The sequence below is a fragment of the Pezoporus wallicus genome, unplaced genomic scaffold (assembly GCF_028554395.1).
Source record: "Pezoporus wallicus isolate ANWC-B61680 ecotype Strahan unplaced genomic scaffold, APGP_CSIRO_Pwel_v1 contig_6275, whole genome shotgun sequence".
NCBI lineage: Eukaryota > Metazoa > Chordata > Aves > Psittaciformes > Psittacidae > Pezoporus > Pezoporus wallicus.
This window is the reverse complement of record NW_026636901.1, coordinates 1,213,049-1,236,281: the sequence shown is the minus strand read 5'-3', so window position 1 is coordinate 1,236,281 and position 23,233 is coordinate 1,213,049. Positions and strand designations below refer to the sequence as shown.

Below are 23,233 nucleotides of genomic sequence, written 5' to 3'. Positions count from 1 at the left end.
ATGCTGCCCTAGTCTCTGTTGTTTTGACAAATAATTACAGACAAACTTTCCTCGAGAATAAGTAATGGGATTTTAGTTTTACATAAATAAAATGTGCATAAGTAAGATGATTATCCTGTACTTCATAACATTACCTGTACTCAAATTTAATTATAGTATTCAGCAATTACAGTTAAAATAATACAACTTTGTGCTTAGTATTACCTTGTACATGTACAAGATGAGGTGAGGAAAGACTGTTGAGCCAGTATGAATGTATTCAAATTGCATGCAGCATCCGTATTAAAACCTGTGGTTAACTCTGTCTGCTCAAGCTTCTGTCTGTGGCAGAGCTTGAAAGACACTAATTGCTGGTGATAAATTCAGTTAATTTGAGAGGGTTTGCTGCTGTGCTGGTTGCAGATACACTCCCATGCTTTCATCCTTGTAGCTGAAATTCTGAGCTTTGTTGCCATCACATCACTTCTGAACCAAAAAGGATGTGAAGTCCTTTTTCAGAGCTCCACATGTGAACTTTATGCTTTACATTTTGAGTTAGTGGAGGAATTGTTCTTGGGCTGTGAAAACAGAAGACTCTTCAGAACAGATAACCTGTAGTTTTTTGCACACTGCAGTTTCCTATACTTTAGTATGAGAAGGCTCTTCAATGTGGAAGGCTTTATTTCTAATGATTTCATACTGTAAAATCAAGTCTCACAGTTTCTTCTCCTTGTCTTCTTAGAACAGGAAAGTGTTACAGATGAGACGCTTTCACAGCTACAAGACTCTTAGAGATTTGGTGTAATTATTACTCATAGGCATGGATATATTCAGTAAGGTCAAATTATGTAGGCTGGAGACTGAGAAGGGAGAGTGGTGAAATGTGAAGACTGAGATGAAAGTGGAGCATTGGAAGCAATGTACAAATATGAATGTTTCTTTGTTGCCATAATACTTAGGTTTCTGTAGGATACAATGAATTACTGTATAATTGCCCCCAACTGGGCTTTGAAAGTAGCAGTCAGGGGTTGGCTGGAGGGGAAAGAACAACTGTTGTTTGTGCAGTTTGAAGCCAGAGGCGCTTGAGAAGAATGGAGCACACAGACAATGTACACGTCTCTCCTTGCTGTAGAACTCTGTGCAAGGCACACACATTCTACATGCGTGTGAGAGCGCAAGTGAGAATTGTTTACAAAATTAAACCACTGAGACTGCTTTCTGAGGCTTGATGGGAGATCTGGCTTCAGTTACCTTCACAAAGACAATTTAATTGTTATATATGATATCATATGGAGTGAGGTTTTTTGTCCTTTTCTCCACTCCAGTGGCAAAACTGTGACATTTCATACATTCCAGTTACCTGTCTGCATTGTGCATAGCTGTGTCTCACAATTAAAGACTCCACTAGCATCTGTTTTTCCAGATACATGAAGAAATGAGATTGACAAGGGTCAGTGCTGGGTCCTGCACTTGGGCCACAACAACCCCATGCAATGCTACAGGCTTGGGGAAGAATGGCTGGAAAGATTCTCTGCGGAAAAGAACCTGGATCTATTGGTTGACAGCCAGCTGAACATGAGCCAGCTTGTGTCCAAGAAGGCCAGTGGCATCCTGGCTTGTATCAGAAATAGTGTGGCCAGCAGTGCTAGGAAATTGACTGTCCCCCTGTTCTCAGTACTAGTGAAACTGCACCTCAAATACTGAGTTCTGTTTTGGGCCCCTCACTACAAGAAATACACTGAGGTCCTGGAACATGTCCAGAGAAGGGCAGTGAAGCTGGTGAAGGGTCTAGAGCATAAGTTTTCTGAGGAGTGGCTGAGCGAACTGGGGTTGTTTAGTCTGGAGAAAAGGAGGCTCAGGCCACGAGGATGGTAAGGGGGCTACAGTACCTTTCATATGAAGACAGGCTGAGAAAGTTAGGGCTGTTCAGCCTGAAGAAGAGAAGGCTTCATGGAGACTTCATAGCAGCCTTTCAGTATCTGAAGGCAATTTACAAGGATGCTGGAGAGGGGCTCTTCATTAGGGACTATAGTGATAGGACAAGGGGTAATGGGTTTAACTTAAACAGTGAAAGTTCAGATTAGATATAAGGAAGAAGTTCTTTATTGTGAGGGTGGTGAGGCACTGGAATAGGCTGCTCAAAGAAGTTGTGAATGCTCCATTCCTGGCAGTGTTCAAGGCCAGGTTGGACAGAGCCTCGGGCATCATAGTCTAGTGTGAGGTGTCCCTGCCCATGGCACGGGGGGTTGGAACTTGATGATCTTAAGGTCCTTTCCAACCTAAATCATTTTATGATTCTATTAGGGAAAATTTCTTCACCAAAAGGGTTGTCAAGCATTGGAACAGGCTGCCCGGGGAAGTGGTTGAGTCCCCATCCCTGGAGGTACTTACAAGACGTGTATATGTGGTGCTTAGAGACATGGTTTACTGGTGGACTTGTCAGTGTTAGGTTAATGGTTGGACTCTGATCTTCAAGGTCTTTTCAACCTGAATGGTTCTATGATTCTGTGAAATTTAGATATATAAACATCTGTTTGCTCTAAAGTTATTTCTTGCTCTTTTTAATTTCTTTTTCTTCACCTGTCACTAGTGTTATGTGATTTTTATAAGGAACTCTTGATCTTTTACTATGTTTGCTGATGTAGCCATGCTGTAGTCCTGTGAGGGACTAGAGTTTGTCTTTCCAGAGTTTTCATATGATGTGCTGTTTCTGTCCGTCTTTCTATCTGTGATGTTCAGTGTTTGAATCTGTTTGAGTGTTTCCTGGTGTACTCTGTCTGTAGTGGAATGAATATGCAATATCTGATTTAGGCTTCACTTCTCCCCATGTTTTTGATTTTTGGTAACGTAATTGTTTAACAATAGTGATTTGCACTTAAAAATAAGTCCAATTTCCTAATGTTGTAAGTCTTCTATGCAGCATATGTATATGCAATAGCACATATTTAAGCAAAAAATAAAAATAATGGTATCTTCTGTTTCAGTCTATGCTATCGCCCGTGCTTTCAGCAACACATTTGTCACAAAGTGTGTTTCCTGGTTTGGATCTTTATTCATTTACTGAGTCAGGTAATACTATCTATTTTGAAGTGTGATATTATACACAGGTCAAGTTTTTGAGTTCATTGAATGAATTTGTTTCTCTTGGACTGAGTGACCATTTGTGGCTTTGTTTTAAGTTCTGGAGATTTAGTAGTGTTGCAGTGGGTGCAGCTTATTATAATTTTTTGTAATACAAAATATTTGTATATTTTCTCATAGAAGTAAAATTCTGTGTGTTCCTTTTCTGAAGGCAAAGCAGTAAATTGTTTGGTAGGATAGGTTTGTTTATTTTTGTCTTTGCATATCTTACTACAAATCTCTATTTGAAGTAGTATGTATGCCATTTTTTGCTTCACTATGTACTTAGTCATCTGACAGCGGTTTAAATTATTTTCTTCTGGTGAAGGATTCTTCTCCTACTTAGCTGGATTTATGTAAGTTACAAAATACTGAAATGATGACAGTTGGAAATTACTGTGTTGTTATAAAAACCCATCACTTCAACTTCTGCAGGATCAAACAGAAGATTGGCCGTGGAGAAATTGGTCATGCTTAATAATGCCTTGCTGTTCAAACAGCTTAGATTGTAACATTCCATCTAGCAGTTACATATGAAAAATACAAAAATATACAAGTGTTATTTCAGTGTCAATCACCTTTTGAGGCCAAAATACTCAGCTGGAGAAGTAGAGAACAATACTACCTTTCTTCTCTCATGTTAATAATATATGCGGTTTGCAAACACTAGCAAAGTAAATCTTTACATCTGCTTCATCACTTTAAATTCAGTGTGTGTATACAGTATTGATATAAATATGTATCTGTGTATCTTCATGTATTTTTTGGAACTATGAGTTCCTTTAAGTGGCCAAAGCAAGAGAGAAAGTGTCTTGGTTCTTAAATACTAGGGTGACATGAGGGCAAGCAGTGACTAAAATTGATTTGAGAAAGTAATAATTAGGTTTAGATTGAATCAGGTCTGGTGTTCAATTTGTACTGTGCATACAACTGTGCAGTAATTTTAAGTGATTCATGTTCTTTCTCTGTCTCCACACCCCCAGATGGAAGGGTGCTTTTAAGCTGCAGGAAATCCTTGTTACTGTCATTTGTTCAATTTTGTCAGAAGAAGGATACTTCTTCCTCAGTTACCTCCTTTAATTTTTCTGCTTATGGTTTTAGGTGAACAAGAAGAGCCTTACAGGATCGTGCCATTCTTGGTTAGACATCTGTAGTTGGTCGATTAAAACCTTGATAGCACTTAGGAATCTCCCCTGAAATGTGAGATCCTTAGGAGGGAGTGATCCAAAGTAGTGCCACTAATAGTGGCGCAAAGGCATTTGTATGGTCAGCAGCAGTCACACCAGGATAAGACAATTTAAGATATTAGTACGAACTGAAGGCAAGATGAGGCATGGTTTGTGCTGTCTGTTGCATACATAATAGTGAGAGACTGTTGATGAAGGAATTAGTTGATAAGAACTGATTTAGAGGGAGATGTAGGTGTGGTGAAAAGATGTGGAGCCAGGAGCAGATACGATAGAAGCAAACTTTACTGTTTGCTAATTACCAGCTAGGTAATCTTCCCATACTTGTACATTTAAGATTTTATAGATGTAGTCATGAAAATTCTAGGTCAGAGTATTGCAAAACACTGGCTGTCTGAAATATATATGTAATGTTGTTAATTAATCCTTAGAATCAGAAGAAGAATTTTATGATGCTCTAAGCAGTCCTGTGGAAGACATGCCGTTTTTTGAAACTCCATCTGGTTCCCTGAAGAGAACTAGCAGTACAAGGCAAAAAACCCTATGTAAACAAGAATCTTTGAAAACCATGACAAAATTCCAGCTAAGGTTTGAAGTGGCTGAGGTAAAGTGACATTTTAAGATTTCTCTGAATCACACCTGAATGGTAATTTTTCCGTGTCTGTTGTGTCATGAATCCATGTCTACAGAAGTATGAATTCCCAAGTTCTTGTTGAAACTACTCTGTAGGTTTTTTCCCAAGGCACAGTTTTGCTTCTCCATCCTTGTTGTCACTGAAATGCTTTGGTTTATCTTCTTTGTTTTATCCTAGTTTTATTGCTGAATTTCTTTTATCTGACTATCACTCAGAAGTCATGTTACATATTTTTGGCTTAAGATGTAGCTTCTGGCATTTTCTTCAGGATACTAACGTGGTCACTAGGAAAGCTTCGTGCATGTTTCATCTTGTAACAGGCCCTGTATTTTTCAGCTCCAGTTTTTCCCAGACTCCGTTGACTTCACACCTAAATCTGTAACATGTTCAGTATGAAATGTTTCATATGTTATTTTTGCTGTTCCAGACTTGGGAGAAGGCTGGGGAAGGGTATTGTATCCAAACGCAAGATCCTAACTCCATCAGTTAGCCTAGTAAAAGAGATGGCCTTTTACCACTATCATTACCTTTATCATTAGGCTATCACATCTATGACAGTGTTAGTGCTACTGCTCTCCTTTTAGCTTTACCATTAAACCATAAAAACCCAGTTAACTTTACAAATTCTGTTTTAGGGTAGGGCTTACAAAATGGCTTCAACACATCATAACTAGCTTGCAGCATGCTATATACTATACCATATAGAAAATACATAAATAAAACTGAAATTTTCTGGGGTTTGAGTGATGACAAGACCTTGTTTAAGAATCGTAGAATAGTATGGGTTGGAGAGGACCTTAGGATCATCTAGTCCCAGCCCCCCTGCTGTGGCAAGGACACCTCTGACTAGAGCAGGTTGCTCAAGGCCCTGTCCAGCCTGGCCTCAAACAACTGCTAGTCTAAAGATAAATGCTGTGTTTTACGTTATTCACTAATGGAAACTATCTTAAAAACTATTAAAAAAAGTAATCAATTGAGAATCTATGAAGAGTCACCTTTCAGCTTGGTAATTTAAAATGACTTACTGGGTTTGGTTTTTATTTTCTGTCTTTGTGGAGAGTATTATGAGGAACAGAAGAATGCATATATATTTATTTCGTCTTGTTTGAGAAAGACATAAAACCAGCTCATCTAGAAATTTATTTAAAAAGATCTTTGTCATACATGGATGAAAAAGTAGGAAATCCTTTGGGCTGATACTCAGCTTGGGAATCTAATTCTTACAAGGAGAGTTCAAAGAAATTCCAGTGAAGGCAGTAAATTCTTTATTCTGACTGAAAATCTGGTTTTGACAGGGTTGAACATTACTAAATGCCTTACAGAGATTTAAAAAAACAAGTTAGTTCATGTGGGTGTAGCTTTGGTACTACACATATGTATGTTTGAAGTTTTTGTTAAAATAGCAGCAAATGGTATTCCAACATTTTGGTTGTTGAACTGTTTATATTTTTCAGGGCATGTGCTCTGTAAAGTCAAATGATCAGTAGATGTCAACCAGTAAAATATGCCTAAATAAATAATGCTATATAAAAACTAAGAGGATAATCCAGTACCTTTTTTTAATTTTTCTGTTTGCTTGGGATTTTTTAGGTCTTAATTAAACTATGCCGTCTTACTGATAATACTGAGACACCTGTGCTGGAGCTTGATATCATTAAGTTAGGCACTGAACTGAAGTTAAGAAGATTTGACGTGACTGCAAGTGCTTTCCTTCGTGAAGTTTCTCTGCTGTGCCCAGAGTATATGGGTAAGTATTTATAATCTGATAAAAAATAATTCACTAATAACACTATGAATTTGTCTTTAAAAAGCCTGTGGGGCTTTCTTTTGTCAACTGAGGAAGATTTGTTCCCTGAATTAAATGGAGGGGGTGGATGGGGAAGGCAAAAGGAATTAGGGAATTCCTTCTCTTAGAAGGGCTTTGGTAAATGTGTTTTAGTGCTTATGACTTTAGTAGATATCTAACTATTTTAGTTCTACAGAAGAGATTTTGTGATTAAGTAGTAATGGTAGCTAGTAGTCTAGTTTGTAGGCTATAGATGATTAAGAGTTGTACAAAACCTGTCTTTTTTCCTTATAAAAAGTAATTCTTTTTTTTTCCCTGCTGGGTTTTTTTAAGATGATAATGACAAGCCAGTTTTCATAATTACTACCTTGGATAATGTAGATGATGATCTTCTTACTCTGGAGTACATAAAGGTGAGAAAAAAACTTTAGTTCTTTACACTGGGGCTGGCAGAGTACTCTAACGGACTGCCAGAGGGGTTGTGGAGTCTCCTCCGGAAATATTCAAAACCCACTAGAGGTCCCGACCAGCCCTAATGGTTCTGTGATCCTGTGAAATTAGTAACCTCCTGATTTATTTGTTTTACATGTGCTTTTGGTGGAATAGGCTGATATTAATGGACCAGAACTAAAAGCTATTTATCAGAATGTTCTACAGAAAATAAAGGTATGATTTTTTTTTTTCCTTAACATAAATCTCTCACTTTGGGGAGATAGGATTATTGGACAAATATAATTTGGTTTTTTAGGTGAACTTTTCATCTCTAGATGTTCAATTGCATTCTGAAGCTCTGCTGAATGCTATGAACTATCTGAATAATATTCTACCCAAACAAGAAACTAAAGGTGCAGAAGAACCGGTCTGTGAAAAAATAGAGGAGAAGAAGGATGTTCTTAAGAAATTAAGTAAGTTTCTTTTTTTTCTCTCTCTGCCTCTCTTTTAATTCCTCTCTCTTATTTGTGCAAGGAAGAAAACAAATATTTTCTGTTTTTGTGAGCCTGTCAGTGACTTTTGAAATGATAAATTTGCTTCAGGGTATATATACTTCACGGCTTTTATTACTATAAAGTGTATTTCCTGCAGTTAATAAAATAATCATGTTGATTACCACGTTTTTTTGAGTACATAAGGACTCCTATATATACAATTCTGTGTATATACTTCCCTTGTGTTGTACTTGCTAGTATGAGTGCAGTGCATTTTCCCAGTGCTGCAGGCTTGATTCAAACAAAGCTCTGGGAAAGGGATCCTAAAATATTACATCTTCTCCTTGAAGAATTCTGACTTTATAATTTTATATTTCCCACAGCATCAAAAAAATCGAAGTATGAAGATGTTATTGACCTCAATATTTGTGCGGATTTATCTTGTTTACGTATCTTTATTAGTGAGAAAAAACATAGAATAGCTGAAATTCACATTGAAGGTAGGAACAAAACTTCAATCACAAAGACACAAAAATTTGTAACAATAATTATCTCTAGATTTTGCAATCCTTTTTTTTTTTTTAAGGTCTGGATAGCCAAGTGATCATGAAAAAATCAGCAACAGAAGTAACTGCAAAATTGAAGAACATCATTATTGTGGATTCTGATGAGACAGCGTTGTACAAAAAGGTATGCATTTTCATGTATAATTGATTTCTGAATGGCATATAGGTGTTCAATTGACTTTCCTTTCTGGACTTGTGCCCTTCAGCTGTGATTAATTTTTTTCCTTTATAATAATATTTTATGTGTTTGGTGGGAGCATTATTCTCTATATAGGCAGAGTCATTGTGCCCCTACACCCAGCAATTGTTAGGCTGACATTGATTTTTGTGGAACTGAGCTCCCAACTACTACTTACACTCCTTATTTTGTTGACATAATGGACATAATTATTCAGGCTGAGATTCTAATGGAATATTTTAATCAATTTAAAGGATTTTTGTTTATTTATTTAATTTATTGTTGAAATATTTGAGGTAAAAATGTTTTGGAAATGTGAAGTACTGAAATGGAAGTACTACATTTCACTTTGGAATTCAGTTTCTCCACTGGCTTTTTTACAGCAGATACTTGGTTTTGTTTTGTTTTTTTTCCTAAGGCTCTTTATATCACCGGAAAAGAAGTCTTCAACTTTAGAATGATATCATATGTGAATGCTACAGATGGCATTGCATATACAAATATGAATGTTGTTGACAATCGTATTTACCTGACTGTTGGGTGTATTCAAGTAGTTTTTGTCAACAAGTTTGTTTCATCTATTTTGGTAAGTTAAATTTTCCAGATACTGTTCTAAACCATTCAGATAACACTGTCAGACCTAGAAAAAGATAAAACATCCCATATGGGGTGGTGCCCATTTATGTAAGAACTCTTACATACTATTGTAAAAAGTTTACTTGGATTGGTGGTTGGGCTATTTACTTTTCTTCTCCATATGCTTCTCATTGTGGACAGGTGGCTAAGCAACAGTATTTGCTATTATTGTTAGTAATTTTCTGTTCATTGTTTTTAACACTGAAATACAGGTAGTAAACCAAGAAGATTAATGCCTTTTCCATGAATTCTAAATAAATATATCTTTTACTTTCCATATGAGTAAGTAAAACATAATTCATACAAGTCATATTACAGGGTCATTGCTGTTAATACCTCATTTACCAAATATATAGTATGGAAATTTGTTTTTATCTGTATGCAGTGTTTCTCATATTTTGGGAGAAGATCATCCTATTAACGAATTCAGGCAAAGTGCATAGCAAAAAGAGTATCTCAGGATGGTTTGCTGTTTAAAAAACTATGATTCTGAAGTGCTTTTGAAGTAGTGTAATTCTTAATCCCAGGATCTGTTTTCCTTTACTAGGCTTTTGTAAATAACTTTCAAGCAGCCAAGGAAGCTCTTACTGAGGCAACAGTTCAAGCAGCAGAGAAAGCAGCTACAGGTGTAAAAGAACTAGCAGAGCGTAGTTCCCGTTTGGCACTAGATATCAATATTAAAGCACCTGTTGTGATAGTTCCACAATCGGCAATGTCTACGAATGTCCTGGTGGCTGATCTTGGTCTAATCACTGTGAAGAACCGGTTCTTTATCTCTAAAACAAAAACACAGTATAATCTCCCACCTGTTGTTGACTCTATGACAGTGAAATTGAGTGAACTAAAGTTATACAGGTAATGTATTGTTAAGATTTTTTTTAAACTCATGTTTTTTTTAAACTCATGTTTAAAAAAACATGGGGCACTTAAGTTGGAGAGCTTTGAGAGATTGTTATCAAAATGATTAGCTGATGTTGATGGATACACTATTATCTTGAAATACAACTACAAATTAATAAAGAATGTGTAAAAGCAGTTAATATATATGATTTTGGTGAAGTGCAATCTACAAATCTTTAAATAGAAGCGAATGTTTGTTTAGGGAATATTATGGAGAATAATAGGCTTATGCATCCGTCACTACTTGGAACAGGTTATGCCAGTTTGTGAAGGCTATTTTGATGGAGTTTTCAAGGTGCTTAGGGATATGAGCTAGTGATAGACATGGCAGTGTTAGGTAAACAGTTGGAGTCGATAATCTTAAAGATATTTTTCCAACCTAAATGATTTTATGATTCTGTACATAGCAGAAAAGGTACCAAGTAACACAGCCATAAAAAGTGTTTGAAAATGGGCAGGATATTTGGAGAGGGAGAGGGAAGGGGATTTTCAAACACAGTTGAAGAATACTGAAGAAAGAAGCAGTTGCTCTCCAGTGGAGAAGAAGTAAGAGGTCCTAACTTGCAAGAAGTTAGTGTGTTGTGTGTCTGAAGTATCTCCTCCCTGCTAAGGAAAGATACCTAGTTGGTTGCTTAAGTCTTTAGCTAGAGATACTAGGACTATGTGGCTGAAGTGTCTCCTCTGCCAAAAAAAAGTAAAGTATCTAGTTGGTGGAGTGAGGCTTTAGCTAGAGATACTAGGAGTAGTATGAAGACTGTTTTACAGTACTGTTCAAAAAAGATGAGGAAAAGACAGAAGTTTGTTAGAATGTGTAAATGAAGTATGTCAGGTTGGGAGCATTTTCTTTCTTTTCACAGGTCATGCTATGAGCAAGGTTTATTACAAACTGAAGTACAGTTACTGCAGCCACTCAACCTGGAAGTAGTTGTTGAGCGAAATTTAGCTGCTGCATGGTATAACGAAGTTCCTGATATTGAAATATCTGGTCTACTCAAGCCTATGAATGTAAGCAGTCATTTCTGAAAGCAGGTGTTAAAATATCCGTGGAAAATTGGTTTGGTTTTCTGTCCATAAAAATCCAAGTTCCCTGGAGTATTTTTTGATTTTGAGATGTAGAACAGATTTTGTCATTTCATGGGGAAAAGGGAAGTCAATAGCTTTCTGTTCTAATCTGAGCTCTCTATTTCATCTGTGATACTGCAAGGAGACCTTGTACTGTCTCTTACTGTTGCTAGTTAGAACTGAATATAATGTTAAAGCCTTCTTTTACCAGTCAGTATTTTTCAAAGAAGGATTGGGAAAAGTGGGGGTTTATTGGCCTGTTCATTAGCAGCATGATCACCTGCTGAATTCAGACTTGTCACAAGTTCCAAGTTAGTACATGTACTCATTTAAATTTCACTTAAAAAAATAAAATGTTTGTCAGTCATATGAGTAAAACCAATTTGCCAAATTTTGAAATAGAACTAGTAACTAATACTGTAAAGTACCCTGTGACTTAACTGTGGATGATTTTGGGCGACTGTAAGTCATACCATATGAGTACAACTTTTAACATTCAATTCCTAAATTGTAGGTTTGTAAAGAAAGTTCATAGATCAAAGCAAAAAGGGGCTGTGTGGATTTGAGAAATAAATTTTACTTGGTTCTGTAGTTTCCTAAACAGAGACTCAGATGAAATTAATTTGGTTTATCTGTTTATTTGTAAATTTAATTTTAGTTACCAAAAGTTTAATGAACTGATTTGTTCTGAGTTTAATAACAACTTTTTTTTAATTATTTTTTTTAAGCTAATTCTCAGTCAGGAAGATATTACGACAATATTGAGGACACTAAATGAAAATATAGGTGGAAGCTCCGGTGCATCAACATCTTTACCAGAGCCGAAAGATTCGACTAGCCAATGTAGTGATTTTCATAGTACTTCACAGCACTCTGCAGGTAATGTTTTCCAAAATTACGTGTGGTCTAGCATTTTTAGGTATTACTGTCAATTTATTATTTCTGTTAGAATTGCCTTTATGAAAGGATGCCAGATTCAGTTATTTTTAACAGTATGCCTCTGTTATCTTGATGTTGTGGTTTGAACTGTACCAGACAATAACGATAACGAATAGAAGCAACTGGACTATTGAAGTGAGTTTTACAGCATGATGTGTTTTAATGTAATGACTGTCTTGTTCCACTGGCAGTAATGCAGTGGAACCTAAAAGTCTGTCAGCTGGATTTGGTAACATCCCAGTTTAGGAAAGGTGGTATGTTACTCTCTTTCTTGTGCATGCTGGTTCTGTTGCTGTTCAGTTTTAGATCTGTTCATCTTGTCATAATGATGTTATCCCTGGAAGTTGTTTCTATTCAGTAGAGAGCCATGAACTATTTAGCAGAGACTAAAAAAAAAAGCAAGTAAAGTTAAGAAAAGATTCTTTTATTGAACTGTGCTATTAAATGTGAAAACCAGCAAAAATGTGGCGAGATGAACAAATAAGGATATCAGTAAAGTTGTATTTTTTGTAACATTCTTGCACACAGAACTGTAATGTTAAGGAAAATTGTACATTTATGTCTTTCAAAGATGGTAAAAATTGCATATAGAATATATGAGTGGAGTATTTTATCTTCTCAAACATTGTGTGCTTTTTGCCAAAAGTAATTGCAGAGAGCACAATAAACATATCCTTATTGTGGATGGATTTACATGTGAAAGCAAGGGGAAGGTGGTGTCTTTATAGTGTCATTAGTGAGGATGTAGGTTTTAGTTTTTCCTTGTTTGCAGTCAGGTAATTTTCTTTAATATTAAGTGTTTTTCTAATTTTCAAAAGGTGTAACTGTTGTGACATCAGCTGTGGTGGAATTACATTCATCTATGAAAATAAAAACAACACTAAAACTGGACTTCAGATTCGACTCTCTGACTTTAGTATTGTATAGTCCAGATTCAAAACAGGTAAATATAATTTTGGTTACAAAGAGAAAGAAACAACTTCGAGGCTGCATAGAGTGCTGGAAATTCTGAACAGGAATTGTTTAATGTAAGAGCAGAGGAAATAATTTCTAACAATAGTAACAGACATGATGGAAATGATAAATAGCTATTTTAACTAAATATTGTGTCAAATATTATGGAAAGAGTGTAATCAGTGGTAGCACATAATATATGGCATTTTCTGTGATCTTACTAAAAATTCGCTGAAAACTTGCCTTAGCTTAAAGTACAGTTTGGAAAGAAGAAAGTGCAGAGGGATGCAACCTATTCTTTAGTTAGACGTATGGACACGAACACGTATATAAATGTAATCGTGGAGTGAGATTTTAAATTTGTGTTACAGTATGAATATGTTATTATTACTCTTAGTTTAAATTTACAAAGCTTGTCAACAGATTTCTGACTAAAAGTTTAGTAATACTTTATTTTTAATTTTTATTTTGCTATTCTAGATTTTGAACAACTTTCCAGTATCTGGCTGAGCACTACATAGTTGCAAGAGACAAAACTTAATTTCTTATTTGGTGTTTTTGCATACACAGTGTAGGTTTTAAACAGCAAACAAATCGAAATTGCATGTTGACAGTTTTACTTTCTTTCAGACATTGTCTCCCTTTCACTAATATAAGCTTGCTTTAGCAAGCTGTTAGAAGTGTAAAGCTTTGCATTTTTTTTTATTTGGTTTGTTTTTTTTTTTTTTTCTCTGTATGTTAATGCCTTTTGAATTCTTGTGTTTTGAATTACTGGTGGGTTTAATATATTATTATTAGAAATTTTACCAGTTAGAAGAAAGCTGTATCTCACAACTGTGTATTATTTCCATTACCTGTAAGCAAGTCTACAAACATATTTTCATTTGATTTAAGCAGGTTTCAAATTTGGATCAGAGAGATGACCTTTTGAAGCTTGCAGAGTTTAAATTAGGTTTGATGTCGGCTGCTGTCAAAATGTTATCAGATGGTTCAATGAATGCTTCAGTCAAGCTGGCAAACTGCACATTGGATGATAAAAGACAGTCAATCCAGATGGCTACACCAAGGTCTGTGTTTTGACATAAAGTCCTGTTTATTGAAATTTGACAAAGAGTTCCAGATGTTTCCATTAAAACTGCAATTGTTTTGGTGTAGGTGATTCTTAAAGTACATATCACAGTATACTGACTTGTGTGTTTTACGTGCCTTTTGTTTATGTTGTTGCTTATAAGACCAGTATAAGTGCTAGAAACCAACAAAATAGGAATTAAACAAAACATTAGATATAAAATTAATAAATGCATGGAGAAACAAATTTCATTTTTAGCTTTAATAAACTGCAAAGTAAGACTTAAGATTGTTCCTCCCCATGAAAAAAAAAAGTCAGTAAACTATACTTCTGATATGTAAACACAGAATTGTGATGGTATGACTTGTTAAAATTATGAACACCTTTAGTTGCCAATGTATGGGAATCTACTTAGTTTTGAAGTTGTACATAATGTATAGAATTACAGAATCGTAGAATAGTTAGGGTTGGAAAGGACCTTAAGATCATCTAGTTCCAACGCCCCTGCTATGGGCAGGGACACCTCACGCTAAATCATATCTCCCAAGACCTCATCCAACCTGGCCTTGGACACTGCCAGGGATGGAGCATTCACGAACTCCCTGGGCAACCTATTCCAGTGCCTCACCACCCTAACAGGAAGGAATTTCCTCCTTATATCCATTATATCCAATCTAAACTTCCCCTGTTTAAGTTTTAACCCGTTACCCCTTGTCCTGTCATTACAGTCCCTAATGAAGAGTTCCTCCCCAGCATCCCTATAGGCCCCCTTCAGGTACTGGAAGGCTGCTATGAGGTCTCCACGCAGCCTTCTCTTCTCCAGGCTGAACAGCCCCAACTTTCTCAGCCTGTCTTCATATGGGAGGTGCTCCAGTCCCCTGATCATCCTCGTGGCCCTCGTCTGGACTTGTTCCAACAGTCCCATGTCCTTTTTATGTTGAGGACACCAGAACTGCACACAATACTGCGAGTGAGGTCTCACAAGAGCAGAATAGAGGGGCAGGATCACCTCCTTTGACCTGAGGGTCACGCTCCTTTTGATGCAGCCCAGGATACGGTTAGCTTTCTGGGCTGCGAGCGCACACTGCCGGCTCACGTTCATTTTGTCATCAACCAACCCCCCCAAGTCCTTCTCCACAGGGCTGCTCTGAATCTCTTCTTTGCCCAACCTGTAGCTGTTGATGTTTATATATCAGTCAATTTTAGTAATTGTTGGTGTTCCATTTTAAACTCGCTCTTGTTAATGTATTTTTGGGTGAGACTCTTGAGTGTGTTTCAGAACTCATAGCTGGTTTTTATTGTGTCATTAAATTCTACCTTAATGATCTTTCAGAATGGTGGAAATGAAACATGGATTTGACAAGAAAGTTATGATGGATATAAGCTATAAGCAGGGGAGAGATGGCACTGTTCTTGATGTGATTGTTCAAGAGATATACCTTTGTGCAAGCATGGAGTTTCTACTTACTGTTGCAGATATATTTTTAAAGGCTAATGCAGAAAGTGCTGCTGCACAGAAAAGTCTCAAACAGTCAATACCTTCAAAGGAGCAAGGTAATATACTGGAAATATTTTTCAATTTCTATTTAAATGTCCACGTATTTTTGGTATTATAATCCTATTTTAAAAATTATAATACTCCTTTTATGCTATTTCCTATGTTCATGCATATAGAACAAATTCTTTCAAAAATTGATATTTCATTCTTTGCATCCTGGAAATTGGTTCATGTCACTTGGTCTTTATTTCTAAATGAAGCTTTGTCTTACCAGGCAAAGGAAATACCTAAAAATGTGTGTCCAAAATAAAACTAAAATGGAAGAGGACAATTACAGCTGGCACTCACTATCTTTGCAGTTTCAACAAAGTTTATAATGATGATTACCGCTATCATCATTTTCATCCTTCCAGAGAAAGATGGAGCATATTTATATTAGGCTTACATATGAACTCAGCCTGCCTGATGTTGCTGCCTAGAAGTGTTGTCATTTCAGTTGTCCCCTCATGTGTGTTTCTCTCTACACCAGTAAGCATGCTTTTAGCTTGAGTGCCCAAGGTCTTTCTAGTGCTGGACCCTATACCTGTCAACAGGAATTAGCCCATTAGAACATCAAAGCAGGAAATGAGCTATTTAAGCTTCCAGGCCATTGTGGCTCACATGAGATCTGCAAAGCAAGTCTTCCTTTTTATTTGTTTGTTTGTGTTTTGTCTTTGTTTTGTTTTGTGGGGTTTTTTGTGGGTTTGTTGTTGTTTATTTGTTTTCTTGTACGCTGATTATCTTAGTTGTGTCCACCTTATGTAGGCCTGCTGTGGTTATTTAATAGATGATCAAAATCTAAACATAGGGAGCCTTACATACATTAGAACTGCAAATGGCTAGATCAAGTACTACAAAATGCTGCATTACTGTCTTATGGAAAAATGTGTTTTGCCACTCCGGAGGGCAGAAATTATGTCCAGTATTTCGGCATTTTTATAAGACCCTGTTGTAGCTGGCTGATGTAGATATTTATAGTGAAGCTTATAATAGAGGTAGCAATAGTGGTGATACTGATTGACAAAGAAGCTTTGTGGAATCTTTCATTGTATCTGAAAGTGTATTAAAGCTTTAATGGTTTTGTATCTCCAGTGAAGAGCCTAGAAATATTTCAGTCACTGGGATCTAGAGGTTTTCTGACACCAGTAATGCTAGATCTTTAAAATATCTGTAAATTGAGAGATGTAAATAGTGACCATTTAATCGTGAAAAAATAATCTAATTTAATTTATATTTTTGAAGCACCTGTGCAGCCTGTATCTACAATGGAAATGAACATTGTTGTTAAAAATCCAGAGATTGTGTTTGTGGCCGACTTAACAAGAAGCGATGCTCCTGCATTGGTGGTTACAACACAATGTGAGGTCTTCATTAAGAATAGTCCTGAAAGGTATAGCATGACAGCTGCTGTTAAGGAGTTACAAATGAAAGCATGCCCATTTCTTCCAGAAGAAAGGAAAGGGAACATTACTACGGTGAGTTTGCAAACATCCACTTTGTATTCAACAAGTGCTGTGTAATTTATATCATGAGAATGCAAGTTATTTCCGAAGCTTTAACCATTAGAATGTGTGTTACAGACATATCAGTAAAATTTTTGGCTAACTTATTTTGTTGATTTTATTCTGTTTTCTCTGATATGCCAAAAGCACCATCTTGATCTGCGGCTTTGAGGTTTGCTTAGTAAGTCAAGCTAAAATAAAAGCCCAGAAGAGTAAGAAGTTAATAATCTTTTGCATTCTGTATAAGCAAAATGATAGAATTTTATGAGTGTGCACTGTTTCAAATGCAACATCATAAATTTGGAATACTTCCAGTCTAAAACTTTGTGTTAAATAGCAATGTGAGTTACAGAAGGTCACAGACCAAATGGGAAGTATGTATTATGAAATATATTACTTACTGTATGCCATAGATCCATTATATTAAAACTGCCTGTTTATAATTTGGCAACAGAATTAGACTTTTTAGTTTTAATGACCAGGTGACATGTATTGACTTCTGGAGCTTCTTGGAGCTTTTCTGCCTCTACAGCTAAACACGCTATACCTAATGAAGTCAGAGAAAAAAAGCAATTTGACAGTATAGCCAACTGTTATCTCTGTCCTCAAAAGACAGATGAATTTTGAAGAATGAGTCTTTGCAGCTCTGGATTAATGCCTACTTACTCTGTGGAACTACGTAGGAAAGACCAAAGCTATAAGTACAAAGGATTAGGACTTCCATTTACCATAGCAGCTTAGTTTACTCCTTGGGTAGACAGATTTTTTGACTGTATCAATTTGTTGACAGTCTAATTATTGAGAAAGTGATGTAGTTTCACTGATAGCTGCAACACAATGCAAAGCTGCTTCCATTTCTGCAGCTGGGGAGCATGGCACAAATGTGTCTAGCTTTGTAAAAAGCAATTAAAAGGCTTCACACCAAGCTTTCCATCTTACAGGAAGATCTTCTGCCAGAATCTCGTGTCTCAGACTGTAGAAACAAAGACTTGTACTTAGCAGGATGCTTGTGATATAAAGAAGGAAAAGACTTCAGAGGGCTTTAGTTTTGATGCTTAAAATGGTACCACCTTCGAAAATTTGAAAAAGATACTTGAATAGCAAGAGTAGAGGTCAAAAATGAAGACATTCTCTGCTGGAAGCGGCATAACTGCCTCTTTTGAAAACCCGTACATAAGGAAATATTTGAACCCAGGTTTTCTGTAAACGATAACTATTTCAGTCTGGGAAAATAGTTGGATAAATAGAAATTCAGATTATATTCTATGCCTTCCTTTAGTGAAGAAAGAAAATATATGATATTATATGAAGATCACAAGATTGCTGAAGGCTGATACTGATGTGAAGGTTTTGTATTGCCCAAATTTTGTGAAAGACGTATCCTAGGTAGGGACTGGAGAACAAATTTTCCAGTCAATACAATCTCAGTAGAGTATTAACTACATCTGAGTGCTTTATTAATTACATAGCACTATTTTTATTTATTTATGTATTTATATATAATGTGCTGTAGATTAGATTGTCATAACACTTGGCAAGTGAGAGTATGCAAGGACTGACTGTAAAATAAAGCTGGAACGGAGTGATTATGATTCAGTGATGTTTTTATTCAGGAAAACTGTAACTGTTGTTGCTGTGTTGCCCTTAACTGAAAAGTCTGCTTCTCAGACGTCACGGGCATGATGATATGGTGTATCTGAAGACATCAGCAGACCTTACCTAAAGAATAGATTTACTGAAGTATAATGCATTTTATTGTAGTGTTTGAATCATTAATGATTTAATTATGAGTGGCTGAGGTGATGCTTCTGATACTTTTTTTCGTGTACTTTTCCTTTCATAACCTTAGATACATTTAAAAAGTATATGATTTTAGAAAGATTTTTACTCTATTTGTTTTTATTTTTTTGTATAGGTATTACAGCCTTGTGACTTCTTCTTTGAAATGAAACAGTCAAGTACTAATCCACAGACAGCTGATCTAACGATTAGATCTCTAACAATAAAAGTAGGTACACTTTCGTTATGTTTTTAGTTCTCTACTGCTTTCTACTTTGAAGGCTTTGAAGTTGCTTGTGATATATGTTTCTGTCGTGGTTTAAACCCAGTCAGGTAACTTGTTCACTCACTCCCAGTGAGTGGTGCCCCTTGTCCGTCTCCCCCCCCCCCCCCCCCCCCCGCACCGGGGCTCTCCCCTTCCTACGGGTTGAGACAGGAACAGTCCAGCAACAAATCACCACCGCTACTATCAGTTAAAACAATGATAAGGGAAAATAACAAGAGAACAAGAGAAGAGAATACGATACCACCGGCCAAGAAACGAGTTCCACCCGGAAGCCCCTGTCCTTCCGGGTAACTCCCAGTTACCCCCCACCCTGGGCATGACGTGCTGTGGTATGGAATACCTCCCCGGCTAGCCCGGGTCAGGCGCCCCGCCTCTGCTTCCTCACAGCTTCCCCTCCTCCCTGGCAGAGCATGAGCCTCACAGAGTCCTTGGTCAGGGTAAACATCACTTAGCAACAACCGAAAACATCGGCTTCACCAACACTGTTCTCAAACTAGAAGTCAAAACACAGCACTGCACCAGTTAACACAAAGGAAAAAAACATGACTGCTACTGCTGAACCCAGGACAGTTTCTTAGGAAACAAAAAAAAAAAACATAAGGAATGACTGAAGAGGGGAGTTGTTTCTGTTCTTTATCGGTTCAGCTGTCTGTTTAGCATGTGAAAACAAACAAAATTGAAAATTAGCAGTTGTGTCACAGTGTTTTGGTTTTGGAATCTGTGTTTTATAAAATGGCCTGGTCTGCAGAGATGAGTTTTGAAGTGTTCAAATAGAGCATTGAATAATGTAGTTTAGAAAGCTTCCACCTGGAAGAAAGGCAGGGGCTGAAAATCTGTATAGTTTGAACTGTATTTTGTAGAAAGTAATGAGTTGTCAAATATAGAAGTCCTGTAGAGAACAGAAGTGTTTTGTTAGTGTTAACATATTCATTATAATGTTGTTTCTGAAAGAAGTTTTTGCCTTTAAAAGTTTCTCATTTCAAATTATTCCAATATTTAATTGTAGGTTTCACCAATAATCATAAACACAGTAATTACTATTACATCAGCCCTTTATCAAACTGCAGAAACAACAGAAGAAGAGGTCAGTCCAATTCCTCCAGATCTGTGGAACAAGAAAGATATAAAAAATCTAAAAATGTGGTTTCTTGAAGAGTCAAATGAAAATGAAGATACAAATCCAACTGCTGAACTGGTTCCCACAGGAGAGTCATTGAAAATGAATGTAGAATCTGTTTTTATAACACTTGAAGCTGGTGTTGGGCACCGAACTGTACCGATGCTTTTGGCTAAGTCCTCATTTCTCGGGGAAGTCAAAAACTGGAGTACTTTAATCAACCTACGTTCTCGTCTGGAGCTAGAGGTGGGGAATCCTACATAAGAAATGAAAGTTTCTTAGAATATTAAACATGTTATGTTACTTAGACAGTAGAGGAAAAATAATCCATATATTTGATGACTAAACACCTACAGATACGTGTTATGGGAGCACGATGGGAATGAGGAGGGTTAAGATAGTTAAAATCTAAATTATTAGATGTATTAATGGCAGTAATTCACGTCATACAATCTCACATTTATATTCTATACAAACTTCTCAAAAGCCTGTGGCATCAGTATTAGATTTTGGAGTATCAGCTGGCTAAGATACTGTGACAATCTTTATTTAAGATTATAGTAGAATATATTCACGTGTCATTTCTGTAAAATACTGTGCGGTTCCAATATTGTATATAAAATGTTCACAGTGGCTCATATTTGGAAATTAGTGGCATAAAATTCAGTGGTTGTTGTAGGTAGATTCTTTTTTATAGTCACTTCCAGTGCCTAAGCCTACAGCTTAGGTCAAAATTATATTTTAAGTGACATACCTTATACCGCTTATTTGGAAGTGGGTCTTTGCAGTATAGACTCAGCTCTAAGTGCAATCTGATTATAAATCTTTCATGTTACCAAAGTAACTAATATCCTTGTAAACCAGAATTTTAAGTCTTTAAAACCTGTAGAGCTTCCACTGATGTAACAGTTGAATTTATCTTCCTAATTGACTTCTGTATTTTGACAGGTACACTATTTTAATGAGATGTTTGGGGTGTGGGAACCTTTGCTTGAACCACTAGAAGTTGAGAAGACTGATTTATTCAAACCGTGGGTTCTTGAAATTAAGGTATATATTCCAAATTGTAACTCAAATCTTCCATTTCGCTACCTTAGTAAAGACAAATGCTCTGCATCTTTCATAGCTGAGGCTAATCTAAGTATCTTGTTCCTTCTTGTTGGTTACCAAGACTTTTTTTCCCAATTAGTGAATGAAAACTGCTTTTGCACAAGTGAAGATCTGGACTCACAGATGTGTTAAATAATACTGTCTTTCAGGTGGTGAGAGAATTTGATTCCAGTTGCACTAGATAATCATAATGGCTTTAAATCATTTTCTCTGAAACTAGGTTGTATGCGGATGATGCCCTCAGTGACTTCAGGAAGGTCTCATTCCACAGTAGTACCTGTAGTGGAAATCTGTTGGAAAAATTGATACCCATTACTGACTAGCACAAAGTGTGCTCTGGGGATAGTGCTCTTACCAATTAAGTTTCATCCTTTGTAGGGAAAAAAGTCTAGATTCTGGTCTCAAAGTAGATAAGCATATATCTAAGGAAGAGTGATACTTCTCCCACTCTCCTTTTTCTTTTTCAAAAGTTTTCAAGTATTTTTAGCCCAAGAGGTTGCTCAGAATAGAAAACTTGCACTTTTCTTAGGACTGTCATTATCAAACAACTTTCTGAAGTGATGGGCTCACAAGGGTAAAGATTATCGACTGAGATATTGCAATCAAGGAATTGCTATTAAAAATATTCCAAAGAATTTTTCAAGAAGGTGTGAGATCTAATGCAGAAGAAAGGTAGAAGACAGTGAGTCAAACCTTCTATCTTCTTGCCCAGATTTGAAATACAACATTTGGAAATACATATAATTTCCAGAATGTTGACGGTCAGGAAAATGTGTTTGGTTTGGAAATGTAAAAGACTAAATTTGGTGTTACTCCCCTAAGAAGAGGAAATCGGTTACATATAACAGTTTTTACAGTGTTATTAGATGTTACAATGACTGTTTTCACACAGCGTTTACTGGATATGTTAGTGGCTATATATAGCTGTATATTGTTAATTCTTGAATAATCATAAATTTGGCTAATGTTATTGACTTCTGAACTACTTCTTCTGCTTCTTGCCTTTATTCTCTTCTTCTGTATTCAAAAATAAAAACATGAACAGAAAAAGGAAAGCCCTGACAGGTCATAGAAGTGGGAAGGGGAGACAGAAGGCATTTTGAGGTGAAACTTGCTTCTACAGAAGAAGTGGTCAGATAAGAATGCTTTAAAAATCTCCTTTCAGATGAAGAAGAAGCCTAAAAAAGCATTGGTTGAATCGGATGCAGAAGAAGAAGAAGAACACTTCAAAATTCCAGAATATAAAACAGTAATAAATATTTCTTCAAAAGACCAGCTGAACATTACGTTATCCAAATGTGGACTACAAATGTTGAGTAACCTGGGCACGGTACGTAAGATTGCTTAACTATGCAGTGTCAGAAATGTTAAATGAATGTTTGTGCAGATCATCTTGATGAAATCTTATTCAATATATTTGTGTTTTGTATCTATACTTCGTTTTCTAGGCGTTTGCTGAAGCAGCTAGTCGAACTTCAGACATCTTCAAAAAAGATCGAGCACCATTTGTAATAATAAATTCTTTAGGACTTCCCATCACTGTCTTACCTAGTGATTCCTTTAGTGTCCTTAATGTTGAATTTGGAGCAAAAACATTTATTCTAAGAGATGAAGAGAATTTAAATATGGAATTTGTCAGAACTAAAAATGAGAGTGACCAATTCACAGCAATGACAACTCTTTGCAGCAAGAGGTTTTACATTCAGATCTGTAAGTTCCAAAGTTCATATATCTTCTGTTATTGTAAATAGTGCATCATACATAATACTACATCTTGCACATGTCAGTAAGTATTGGGGAACTACGTAACATGAAAAGAGTGTCTATATTCTCTGTGAATGGCAGTATTTGAAATCCTGCTTTAGTCTTCGCAGCTGAAAGTTAACATGTGTCATGTTAATTTTCATAGCATAATTTTTCTACTATGATAAATTATTTGGGTAACCGATCTTTACTCATGAGTTTA

The 23,233-nt window shown here is 36.3% G+C and overlaps 1 protein-coding gene across 6 annotated transcripts in view; it reads left to right on the top strand.

The window, feature by feature from the left end:
- Positions 1-23,233, top strand: part of VPS13A (vacuolar protein sorting 13 homolog A) — a 107,732-nt gene that overhangs the window by 36,246 nt on the left and 48,253 nt on the right. For 3 of the 6 annotated variants that reach the window (XM_057402133.1, XM_057402131.1, XM_057402129.1), the window contains 21 exons: positions 2,964-3,048; positions 4,718-4,890; positions 6,511-6,667; positions 7,040-7,119; positions 7,313-7,372; positions 7,455-7,611; positions 8,016-8,132; positions 8,219-8,322; positions 8,795-8,962; positions 9,560-9,867; positions 10,770-10,917; positions 11,703-11,853; positions 12,732-12,856; positions 13,765-13,934; positions 15,270-15,490; positions 16,716-16,948; positions 18,891-18,983; positions 20,047-20,403; positions 21,106-21,207; positions 22,433-22,597; positions 22,716-22,977. In XM_057402133.1, coding sequence (XP_057258116.1) covers positions 2,964-3,048; positions 4,718-4,890; positions 6,511-6,667; positions 7,040-7,119; positions 7,313-7,372; positions 7,455-7,611; positions 8,016-8,132; positions 8,219-8,322; positions 8,795-8,962; positions 9,560-9,867; positions 10,770-10,917; positions 11,703-11,853; positions 12,732-12,856; positions 13,765-13,934; positions 15,270-15,490; positions 16,716-16,948; positions 18,891-18,983; positions 20,047-20,403; positions 21,106-21,207; positions 22,433-22,597; positions 22,716-22,977 — 3,436 coding nt within the window. Of the gene's footprint in view, positions 1-2,963; positions 3,049-4,717; positions 4,891-6,510; positions 6,668-7,039; positions 7,120-7,312; positions 7,373-7,454; positions 7,612-8,015; positions 8,133-8,218; positions 8,323-8,794; positions 8,963-9,559; positions 9,868-10,769; positions 10,918-11,702; positions 11,854-12,731; positions 12,857-13,761; positions 13,935-15,269; positions 15,491-16,715; positions 16,949-18,890; positions 18,984-20,046; positions 20,404-21,105; positions 21,208-22,432; positions 22,598-22,715; positions 22,978-23,233 lie in introns of all 6 variants that reach the window. The other 3 variants (XM_057402128.1, XM_057402130.1, XM_057402132.1) reach the window with 1 other exon arrangement.